General features: G+C 38.7%; 1 protein-coding gene across 12 annotated transcripts in view; it reads left to right on the top strand.

Moving 5' to 3' along the window:
- Positions 1-12,471, top strand: part of SYNE1 (spectrin repeat containing nuclear envelope protein 1) — a 454,100-nt gene that overhangs the window by 303,062 nt on the left and 138,567 nt on the right. For 9 of the 12 annotated variants that reach the window (XM_036871084.1, XM_036871085.1, XM_036871083.1 and 6 more), the window contains 3 exons: positions 2,486-2,677; positions 11,121-11,255; positions 12,195-12,304. In XM_036871084.1, the coding sequence (XP_036726979.1) occupies positions 2,486-2,677; positions 11,121-11,255; positions 12,195-12,304 (437 nt within the window). The remainder of the gene's footprint in view (positions 1-2,485; positions 2,678-11,120; positions 11,256-12,194; positions 12,305-12,471) is intronic. The other 3 variants (XM_036871074.1, XM_036871076.1, XM_036871081.1) reach the window with 1 other exon arrangement.

Below are 12,471 nucleotides of genomic sequence, written 5' to 3' on the forward strand. Positions count from 1 at the left end.
TAGAAAAACAATACCTTATAAAAGCTTAAATGAAATCCAGGCTTGGACTTAGTCTTTTGAAAAATTTTACCAAGAGTATCTACTCTTTAGAACATTTTCAGCTTCCTGAAGGACCATTCTTAAAGACTATAGATGCCAAAACACTTATGGTATCTATTTTGGTGGCTAATAAGGAATATAAGCACCCAACGAGAAGAATTAGTATCAGTGAATCGGACTGTGGATAAACACAACAGGAGATGTCTGTAGGTGGCCTGTTGCAGTTTTGGTTCTAATTCAGAAATATTATGTGGAAAACTTGGCAAAATTGTTAGTTATAGGCAGACAGATTGAACATGGGAAGGTTGTCTTCTGGAGGAGAGAATTTCCTTCCTCGATGTGAGGTCTCTAGAAATTAAGGTAAGGGGTAATGGCATCAAGGTTTTTACTGTAAGATTATTTTCTTGCCTCTTTATTATGGAAACTTCCAAGCACACGTATAAGCATAGAGAATAGATGATAAACTCCCATGTACCAATCATAGAATTTCAAAGATTATCAGCATAGTAAACTTTACACATGGGTGAAGTATGTTTTAAAAGTGCTTTCATTTAACTAACTAGCAAGTCTCTAGAAAACCTGGCCTAATCTACAAGGTTAAATATCCATATGCACAACTTCATATTTCTCCCATTCGGAATCGGAGGAAATATGCACAAGCCATTAATTATGAATGCCACTTCTTTTCTTAATACTTTGTATGTCATTCTGGTCATCCCTTTTATGATTTGAGATTTTTTTTGTCATATTAATTATTATAATTTGGATTTTTAAATTCTTTGGACAAATTCTTATTTATGTGTATTCGAAGCATGTCTGCCTTGATGGTGGAGAGTAGAGAGCCATGTGCAAGTGTTTTCTATTCTTTCTATCATTTTTTTCTGAAGTTCCTTTTCTGAAGAGACATGTATTTTTAGCGTTCCCTTCTAGCACTCGAAATTACCCATGCACTAGCATTTCAAAATTATGTTTCGTCATTACTCCCATCTCTCCCTTTTGGATGTCTCTATTTTTATAGTTATGCATAAAGTCCATGGTTGAGATAATATATTTCAGGACTTTTGCAAAGTATTGAAATGGTATTTTTTAAAACTCGAAGCATGTGGAATCACACAGGTACACAACAGTTCCTCAGTCAATTCATTCAAGCCTTTAAGCCAGTTGTATAATTATAAGTGTGGCTATCACATGGAATTAGGGCCCCATTATGACTTTTGGGGCCCTAGGTACTTTGCTTCCATGGGCCTCTTCCTCTATAAAAATACTAAAAATTATATTTGATTTTACAATTGCTTTGGTACAGAGACTAATATAACCTGGGGTGGTATCATTATATATTAATTGTTATTATCTTCATTTTTTTCTTCTGATTTTAAAAGAACCTAAAATTAAGACATTTTCTGGTGTCCCCAGAAGTGTTATGGGCTCTCAGCACTGTGTCAGCTGTGCCTAATGGAAAAGACAGTCCTACACAGAATGATATTAGCTCCACAAAAGTAATCCTCAGGAAATCATCCTTTAAGCCCCACTTCATGAAATATTTCACTTTCCCACTTAGTTCTAGGTTTTAGGATCATACTTTTAGTCCTAGAAGTTGATGGTAGTAATTCTGATTTTGTACAGGGAAATAAAATATCTTTTCTTATTAATGTATAATTGAGTATAAATTAGAAAGTGCATTTCAAAGAGTTCAGAGTTAAGGAATATAAAAACAGAACAGTTTTTGTAGAAAATAATATGGTTATTTGTTTTGCTTGATTTTTTTTAGTTGTTTTTCTTTTTTGGTTTTTGTTTTAAATAGTACTTTGGAAGAGGGGAGACTATTTTCGCTTCTTTTCTGGATTTAGCCTCCATTTTAGAAGAAAACCTTGCAGCACTAGAGAGTTGCCACAGAAAGTGAAACTAAAATTCTTAGGAAAACTTTCAGAAATGTGAGGTTAAAAATACGTTATATAAAAGACAAAAATAATAAAAATCAAGTAAAAAAAGCATCAATCTGGGAAAAAAGTCAACCCAAAGAAAAACGTTTTGAAAGAGAGAGTCCTCTTTAAATTGACACAAAAAGGGCTCATCATGTGGTGTCTTTACTATTATTAGCCACAAGCATAACAGTCTAACACTAAAATAGTAAAATAATCATAATAATGGGATAACACTAAGGAATGGTCTTTTCTACTTATCTGTTGGCTATATAAAATGTGCTTTCCATATGTTTTTCATTATATAATATCTAATCTTAAATCAGAGAAAAATTAGGAAGCTCAAAGAAGTTTTAAAATCTACGTACCACTCTTGAAGGTTGTAAGAAAACTAGGTAAAAACAAACAAACCTGGAGGCATGATCTTTTGGTGAAAGACTAGTAAAGTGTTGGGTTTTGCTGTGAGACCCGGTCTTTGCAGAGACTGGCAGGGTTTGTGAATTTCAGCCTTATTTCTGTTGTTCCAGAACATGCTGGTGGAAATAGAACAGAAGGTGGTGGCCTTATCGGAGCTCTCAGTCCACAATGAAAACCTGCTGCTGGAGGGCAAGGCTCACACAAAGGAAGAGGCGGAGCAGCTGTCGGTGAAGCTGAGGACCCTCAAGGGGAGCCTCCTGGAGCTGCAGAGAGCGCTGCACGACAAGCAGCTCCACATCCAGGTGAGGCTGCAGCCGTGGACGCTGCATCTCTGCACGTGGCTGGTCTGGCCTCTGAGTACGGGACACATAAAGGGGACGGCTGGGGAATGATACGTACTTATGTACATACCTGCTTTGCACAGTCTGGCATAGGTTTTCAAATAGGTTTTGTAAGAAATATTTGAATGCAGACACCTGAAAATTGCAGCATAGGAAAAGAAAAGAAAATGAAAATAATTACCAAAATCTATCAAGTACATCATTTTAAAAAATATTTAAACATAGGTCATGGATTAAGATATCCTATGACACCCTTATATTTCTCCCTTATTTCTCCTATATTCTACTTTTCAGATAGACTCTTTTATTTAGCACCCACAACTTCAGACTTGTCATATATTACAGGTGAATTGAACCTTTTTACTATCGTGTAATGACCTTAACGTTCCCTAATAGTGATTTTTGTTTTAGACGACTAGAGCTATTTTTGGGTAATATGTGCCTCGCATGTCTTTTAATTTTCCTTTGATTTCACCCTTTCTGGGTCCTTATATTTTAGATTTGTTTCTTATAAAGAACACTTAGCTATATTTTGTTGGTTTTAAACATATGTAGTCAGAAAACCTCTGACTTTTGAAGGGCAGGTTTAGTCCATTTAAATTTATTGTGATTATTGATATGTTTGAACTTTTATTCTTATTTTTTGTTTTCCGTTTTTGTCCTGTTCTTTCTATTCTTCTTTCTCCTTTTCAACCTTTGCTTATAAGTGGTTGAATGCTTTTCTTTGTTTTTTTCCTCTACTTTTTAATCATGCATACCTAATAAATTCTAAGTTAATATCTTAATCTGCTTCCAGATCAATACAAGAAACTTAGAACACATTCACTCAGATTTCTTCCCATGCACCTTGTATACTATTATTGTCTAATATTTTGATTTTGTTCTTTTTTAATCTATACAAATTAGAATTATTATTATTATTATCTTACACAAAAATTAAGCAACTGTGCGGGAATTCTCTGGTGGTCCAGTAGTTAGGACTCCGTGCTTTCACTGCTGAGTGCCTGGGTTCAATCCCTGGTCAGGAAACTAAGATCCCGTGAGCCGTGCAGTGCGGCCAAAATAAAAAAAAACAAAAACTAAGCAAAAGTTTATTGAGAAACTACTATGTGCCAGCCACTATTCTATGTGATAGAGTGAAAGAGCATGGGCAACATCTATCTGTATCTGTATATCTATATATTCCATCTTCAAGGGATTATGTTTGGGAGAGACAGATAGTAATATAAAATTAAGGTACATTATTATATGCTAAGTTAGAAGATGATAAGAACTATAGGTGAAATACCCATAAGGCAGGTAGATAAAGGCAAGGCTGGGCGGATTTGCAGTTTTAAACAGGGTGGCCAAGGAAGCCTTCCAATAATAATGGAATAACACTAAGGAATGGTCTTTGGTTACGTTACGTCTGAAGGAGTGAGCCATGTGGACATGGGAGGATAGAGTTCCAGGCTCGGGGAAGCAAGGGCAAAGGCTCCCAGGTGGGCTCCTACCTGCTCTGTTCAATATGCCCAACGGCTGGAGTGGAGTGAGCAAGACGAGAGAGGTCAGACAGGTAACAGGGGCCCAGGGTGCAAAGGACCTTGTAGGCATCATATGAGCTTTGGCTTTTTATGCTGGGGGAATTGAGAAGCCATTGGAGTGTCGGGGGACAAAGGAGTGACAAGATCAAATTATAACTGCTGTAGGGGACCAGGGTGGAAGCTGAGAGACCAGTTAGGAGGTTAGAAGTGATGAGGACTTATTAGATTGTGGATAACTCTGAGGAAGAGAACTGGGGGAAGGAGGGCTAGTTGGGTCAATGGTTTCATTAGGGACAGGTTAGGTTTGAGATGCGTCCTCAACGTTAAGCAGTGGTTGGAATTCAAGAGACAGACCTAGACCGAATCAGCGGCCTCTAGATGGTCCTCAAAGGCTTGAGACTCCATGAGTTCACCAAGGGTGTGAGGAGAGATAAAGAGCACCAAGTGCTGGGATGCTCCAGTGTGAAAAGTTTGGAAAATGTGGAGGAGCCCAAAAAGGAAACAGCAGTGAGGTGGGAAGAAAACTGAGATTTGGGTTCCTGGGAGACACTTGAGGGTAAGTGAGTTAAAATGAGGACTGAGAACTGACCACTGGATTTAGCAACGTGCAGGTCTTCTGTGACCCAACCACAGCTTTTTCAGTGAAATAGTGGAGGCAAAAAACCCTCTGAAATGAAAGTGAGAATGGAGAAGGGAGTTGGAGAGGAAGCGTGCAGGAAACTCAGGAGTTTCACTATAAAGAGGAACAGAGGAATGGAATAAACTATAAGAAGTAAGTTAGGAAAAATTTGTTCCATTTTAAGATCAAAGAATAATGACATGTTTACAGGGAGATGGAAACAACTCAGTAGAGGGAAAATTGATAAAAAAAGAAGTGAGATTGCCACAACAGTCTTCTTGTTAGAAGGGAGAAGATGGGATCAAAGGGGAGGGAGTGGTCTTGGAACCAGTATCAGGAGGGAGGGAAACATCTGTATTTGAGTACAGATGCTAGCAGGGGATATGGCACAAATATTGTAGTGGGAGCTTAATGAACATTCACTGCGATTGCTTCTGCTTTCTCAGTGTAATAAATTTTTTTGGACTAAACTACGTATTTTCAGTTCTTTGCTAATCACATGATTATATGATCTGGAACATCAAGCCTAGTCAACAGAAAACTATTAGAAGCAATGGAAGAATTTAGTAAGGAGACTGGCTTATTAAAAAGATGAAATAGAGAATCCATAACTTTCCTGTATAAATAAAAAGTTAGTGAAATAATATACAATAATTTTCCATCTATAACATGAACAAAATGTAAAGTATTTGAAATCTCAACATTTTAAAACCCGAGTGATACCAAAAAAAACTGAAAAAATAGAGAGAAACTTTATTTTTAGATAGGACTACAGTATCTTAAAGATGTCAAATTTTCCTCTACTAAAACATAAATTTAAGTTATTCACAACTAAAATACTAACTGTATATTTTTGAAATGTGACAAAATGATACCAGGTTTACCTGGAATAAAATAAACCTGAAAAAAACTGTAAAATTCTGACAGTAAAGAGTTATGAGGGGTTAATTATTCTTATATATTAAAATACAATATTACAATAATTAGTACTGGCACAATAAATGGATGAACAAAAAATTAGAATAAATATTCCCAAAAGAGATCCCAGTATACAAGGGCATTAGATAAATGTTTAAGGTGGCATTTCAAGTCACTGTTTAAAATATGATTCACTGTGTAAATAATAAAAAAGTAATAGGGGACTTCCCTGGTGGCGCAGTGTTTAAGAAACCAACTGCCAATGCAGGGAACACGGGTTCAAGCCCTGGCCTGGGAAGATCCCACATGCCGCAGAGCAATTAAGCCCGTGCACCGCAACTAATGAAGCCCGTGCGCCTAGAGCCCGTGCTGCGCAACAAGAGAAGCCACTGCAATGAGAAGCCCGCACACCGCAACGAAGAGTAGCCCCCGCTCGCCACAACTAGAGAAAACCCGCGTGCAGCAACAAAGACCCAACGCAGCCAAAAATAGATAAATAAATAAATAAAATTAAAATGAATAAATAAATAAAGTAATAGGCAAACCACTTGAAATATGATAAACTAGATTCCCTATCCCATTCTTTACAGAAAAAAGTGCATCACAGGTGGATCAAATATTTAATGTAAAAACTAAATCTAAAGCATTCTGGATGTATGGGTATTTAAAAAAAAAAAATCTTAGGATGGGAAGGACCTTTGCCAGTATGCCCAAAACACAGAATTTTAGTTTCTTTAAAATTACTACATAGAAATGAGAAAGTTCTGTATGACCAAGAAAATATTAACCAAATTAAATGACATGGACAAATATGGAAGAAACTATGCAATTCACATGACCAGGAATTAATTCCCTTAATTTCCAGAAATCTTATTGTAAATCAATAAAAAAATAAGATAAGGTCACCTAATAGAAATATAGACAAAAAATACGAAGAGGTGATTCAAAAGAAAAGAAATACAAATGGCCAATGAACATATGAAAAAATATTTGAACTCACTATTAGATAAATAAATGCCAATAAAGACAAAATGCAACTTTTCACGTTAAATTCACATACTTTAAAATGCACATGCAATCTGACTTTATGAATTAAAGCAAAAAGTAAAATGTTAAAAGTATTAAAGTTGAACAAAACTAGAAGGATTTTCTAACTGGGAGAGTATACCACAGTTCACTTAGTTTTATAAAAGATATTGTCAATCTAACGCGTAATGCTTTTTTATTCCCCCTCATTTTTCCCCCATTGTTGGTGTGTGAATGAACTTTAAGAAACCAAAACAAAGGGAAAGACTTCAAGGTTTCATCTCTGGGATAGTTATCATTTATCAGTCTCCAGTTGTGCCCTATGCCTAGAGGCATAGGAGGTAGGAAGGGAAGGGCCAGCCTAATACACAGGCACATCTAGAGGTTAAAGAGGGGAAGGGGTGCTGGCATAGTTGCAAGGCCTCAGGGCCTGGGAAGGGAATATAAATGAGTGAAGCTGACCCAGTCAGGACCTAGGCAAGCTGGTCGCCTGTCAAAGAACCAGTTGTGACTCAGCTCCAGAATTTACAGGAAGCATTGCTAGATCTTCCAGAGAAAGCATATTTATATCTAAAATTTTCCAATTTTAAAACATTGACATTTTATTCTAAAATTTTAAAATAATTTGTGTGCCAAACGAAGCATATCCAGAAGCCAGGCTTGGTTCTCGAGCTGTCACTTTGGAACTGCTGCTCTGAAGTCTCCCCAGCCTGGCGCCACCAGTTACTGAGTAGGTGACTCTGGGGCAAGATTCTTGAACTTCCCAAAATTTGTCTCACTGATGTTTTCTGATCTGTAAAATAGGGATCATAGGAGTGTTTAACTTTTTTTAAAAAATGCTGAGGATTTTCATGCAAGTAGCACTTAACAGGAAGTGCTCCAGTCTCAGTATAATAATAACAGCAACTGTTTGCAGACCACATTCTTTGGGAGGAAAAACTCCTGACATGCTCCAAGGCCTGGTCTGAGACTGGTAGGGCTGGTGCCCACACCCAGCAGATCCTGCCCGCACATGGCCGCAGGGATTCTTCACATTGACTAAAGTTCTGACTGCCCGCAAGTGTAAGCTTTCCTGGGGATACTGCTGTGTGAAGTGTAAATACAGAAAAATGTGGCAGTGTTTGCACTGAAATTGGTCGTTTGTTTTAAAGTATCTATAAATACCATCATCTTTTCGTCTTATGAGTTCCCAGGATATAAAATATTGATTTTCTAAATACAATCAGAGCTGTTGAGGAGATTATTTTTCCAACTGCAGGTATAAAAAGAGTCCTGTTTACATTATTATTGCCGGGAAAAGGATTATTTACCCGCGTGTAAAGAATTCAGAGTTGATCTAAAATTAACTAACGTTAACTGGGGGAAAAAAAAACTTCCATTGAATGTGGACGTCAGTGAAGTTGGGTTTGCATAATTCAGGAGAGCTGGAATACCTTCAAAAATCATGTGTGACCATAAGCACATAATTCCTCAGTGCTAATTATCTGTAAAATGGTCATATGTCTTATGGCCATTCTTTTTAACTAATTGGACTTCTAGGCATATCAGTGAATAATCCATTTAGTTCTCCCCACCCCACCCCAAAATAGTTTCCTTCTCTATATGATACAGGCATATAATAACATCTCTTAAGTTACATGATGTCTTTCTTTGTAATAAGTTTAAATCATTTTTCACACATTATCATCTAAGGAACAGAGTTCACCCTATATAAATAATGAAATGCTTTATAAACAAGTGCTTTATTTAATGTTTAGCATTCTCCAATCCTCGATAATGTTCCAAGGAATGTTCCTGGCAAAAATGGTTACTCTTCTAGTATTTCCAAAATAAACAGCTCACATAGCCCCACCCAGGCGGGACCCCTCTGGGTGCCCCCTGGGTGGGGCTATGTAATCCACCTTATTTCCTATTCCCTAGATAGGTCAGAAAACTGTTATCAGACCTCAGATACTGTAATTACCATTGTTTTATTCCTTCTGTCAATGCCTTCGTATCCCAAGGGGAAAGGAAAAGAAATTTGAACGGATTCTTAATCATTTTTTGCTTCCTGTGGTCCAAGACTGATGTTTCAAAATGATGAAATCAGCCAGAGAAAAATTGGCTAACTGAAAAACCAAACCTGACCACAGAGAAAATGCATACTAGGCATCTGTTTTTGATGCTGCATAATTTCCTTTTTTCTAAAGCTGTGGATTCAATTAATCAAATATGAGTCCCCTTCTTAGATTTTGTCTTAGAATCTGAGATGTGTCTGTGCATGTAAAAGTGGTTAAGTTGTCCTTAAGACCTAAGATTTCAATTGTTATTTTTCCAAGTACAATTGGCATTTTCCCCAGTGTGAGGAATTTGAAATCAGAGCTCTCAGTCAGACTATAGTTACCTGCAGAGAAGGGTGAGCTGGTGCCCTGAGGAGTTTCCATGGGAGTCTTCAGGCTGGGCTCTGAAAACAAACCTTTACTGAAGGGCAAAGCAGAGAGGAAGTGGCTGGAGCCCACAAAAGAGAGTTAACAGGTCAGGGCCATGGCCACTGTTTTGTCACTGGGGCTTTGACTAGGGACGGCTTTCAACCTGTTACACTGACTTCTTTGGGGTCATTCTCTACAGGTCCGTTTTGACCTGCTGTTTCCTCCTTGCCTGGAAAAGCCAGGATCTCTCAGAGCTTATTCTGGGTAGATGGAGCGTTCTCAGATCGGGGAGACTGCTTTATGCAGAAATGTGTGGCCTTCAGTCCTGGAGGAATGCCGGACCACCCCAAACCTCCCACTTTCAGGAAAATCACTGCTTCTCTGGAAGAGGCATTCCTGGGAGGGTGGGGAACATACTGACCTGGGTGTCACTAGTCACCTGAAGGTCCTGCGAAATGCAAATAACATGTTTTAGGCCAGTGGCACGCCAGTTGTTCTACCTAAACCTCATTCTTTTACTGGGGAGCTGGATCATCTTAAAGGAAAGCAAGTACCTGTGAGCTAAGGTGGCTCAGAATCTGGAAAGGATGAAATATAAATAGTACCTATAGGTTTCACTGTTTCCTTCACTGCACTTCAAGCACGGATACCGCTGTTGCCAAGTTCACGATCTGGAACATTTTACAGTTTAATTATGAGATTCTATTGAGTAAGACAGAGGGGAAACAGCCGCCATCTATTTCTCTGTAAGAGTTAGTGTACAATTCTGAAAATAAGAGGAAGAGAAGGGTCTTTGTGGGCAGTCAGGCGGGCTGAGCTGGCGTGGCTGGACCCCATTCCGTGGTCAGATTCGGCAGAGAAGAGCCAAAGGCCGGGACAGCAGCAGCTCGGCAGGATGACTCTTCCGTGCAAGCAGCCTAAAGAATGTTCCCTTTCTCTGCGCCTGCCCCGGCCCCTCCCCTTGCTCCAGCCATGCTTGCCCTGTCTCTGCTCTTTCCGAGATGCTAAGTTTCTTTCCCCTACAGCCTTTGCTCCAGCGGTTCCCTAGGCCTGGAGGCCCCTCCCCTAATCTTTGCCAGCACTCCACACACGTTGTCAGCTCTGAAGACGCCTTCCTGCCCAGCCTAAGAAACCCTTCCCCTTCACTTTCCATCCCATTATCTAGTTTCACATTCTTTGTAGCTCTTATCACCATCCCAGTTTATCTTGTTTGTTTATTGTCTGTCTCCCCAGCAGGGCCCTTGTCTGGCTTCTGAGCTGAATACCACCCAATGCCCAAAACAGTGCCTGACACACAGTGGGTGCTGATATGTATTTAGTAAATGAGTCATACCGAAATGGTGTAATTTATCCTTTGACATATAAATATATGGGAGTAGAAAGGCACTCATTCAGAACTAGTTCCATTCTGATACACCGTATTTTAGGGCCTGTTAAATTCCGTCAGGATAGTCTAGCAGGAAGAATAAACTCCTGCCCGGGTAATAAGTAATTACGTTGGCTTTCTCCTTTAGCCATACTTTGTCAAAGCCAGAGTGGCAACAGATGGCAGTGGAGTCTAGTCCTGGTGGTGACAGTAAAGGAAATAAGATCTAGAGTTATATTCTCATGGAAAAAATTCCAGAATAATATGTGGTGACCACATCAGTCAGCTAAAAATCCTAGCCTCTAAAGGACAGTTTTTCCCCCTCAAGTATTTTTGAGTATAATCATCTATTTATTGTTCTCCCTCCTGCAAATGCCATAAATTCGGTGGGTTTTGTGTTACCTTTTTTTTTAATGTGGTCTCATGTCCAAATGGAGCCACTTTGGTACCATTATTCAGACCACACTAAAAAGGAGCCGTCACCCTGTTTTGGTTAAGGTCTTCCAGTGGGTGGTATGACTCTTGATTTCTGCCTCGTTTAAAGCAGGGGACAGCCCAGGAGAAGGAGGAGAGCGATGCTGACCTGGCTGCCACTCAGAGCCCCGGCGTTCAGGAATGGCTGGCTCAAGCTCGGACCGCGTGGACCCAACAGCGACAGAGCAGCCTCCAGCAACAAAAAGTAACGCACTTCCTGACCTTCTCGCCTGCAGATAGACCAAACAGACACGTTGGGAGAAATGTTTTAGAAGGACAAGTTCCTTCTGTACTAAAGATAGAATGCCCCTTTATCTTCTCTTTGGACAGAAGCAGGACCTGGCTGTTTCCTTTCCATGTACTTACTTGTGACCACTGGAATGATTGGTCATTTTAAAGTCAGTTCTCTAAGAAAAGCTTGTGCTTAGTTTTAAAACAGTGTTACTCAGTTATAATCTGCCCTCTATTTCTAGTCTTGCCTCTATTATAAATAATGAAAACCTCAGAAAGGCCTCTGAGAATTGGTAAATGTCTGAGTTACATGTTTTTAAAAGAAATGAAATTTGCTTTCAGCTCTCAAGTAGATACCATCACAAAATAGGATTGCAGATTACTGCCAGGTGAAACAAATGAGCTTTGAGAAGGATTGCTCATTGATATCTTAACTTTATGGATAGGGCATATTAAAATATTTTATCAAACAGTAGAGACATTTATTATAAATAATGAAAAAGTAAAACTGAGTCCATTGATGATCCAATTTATCAAGTGAGTGGGAAATTGAAGAGAGCTGTTGCTCTCAAGGATCTCTTTCAGTTAGAACAAGGCAGTATCAATTTTTGAAAAGTGAAAGTGCATTTTGTACCACTTGAGGGCACCATTGCCCAGCAAAATTTTCTTTTCTCATTGATTTTTTTTTTTTTTCAAGATTATTCAGAGATTATCTTTTATCAAAGCCAAAGAAAGCTACAGAAGACTTGGAGACATGTCTGAACAGTTACCTAAACCACACCTTTTATGTAATGTGCAAACTTAAAAACTTACTACCAAAGTTCTCTGAGAATTTTCTAGACATAGAGCTGTGATTGTAGACAATAATCGTAAAGTAACAAAGATGTTTTTATTTGTCCTTTTCCTTGAGCAGGAGTTGGAACAGGAATTAGCAGAGCAGAAGAGCCTCCTCCAGTCAGTAGCCAGTCTTGGAGAGGAAATTCTAACCCAACACTCAGCTGCAGAGACCTCTGGTGGTGTTGGGTAGGTTTCTTTCATTCTTTTTTTTTTTAATTCACTAGTTTGTTTTATTTTTTTAGATTCCATGTTTAAGTGATATCATACAGTATTTGTCTTTCTCTGTCTGACTTATTTCACTAAGCATAATACCCTCCAAGTCTATCCATGTTGTTGCAAGTGGAAAATTTTTC

This window comes from Balaenoptera musculus, chromosome 12, assembly GCF_009873245.2.
Source record: "Balaenoptera musculus isolate JJ_BM4_2016_0621 chromosome 12, mBalMus1.pri.v3, whole genome shotgun sequence".
Lineage (NCBI taxonomy): Eukaryota > Metazoa > Chordata > Mammalia > Artiodactyla > Balaenopteridae > Balaenoptera > Balaenoptera musculus.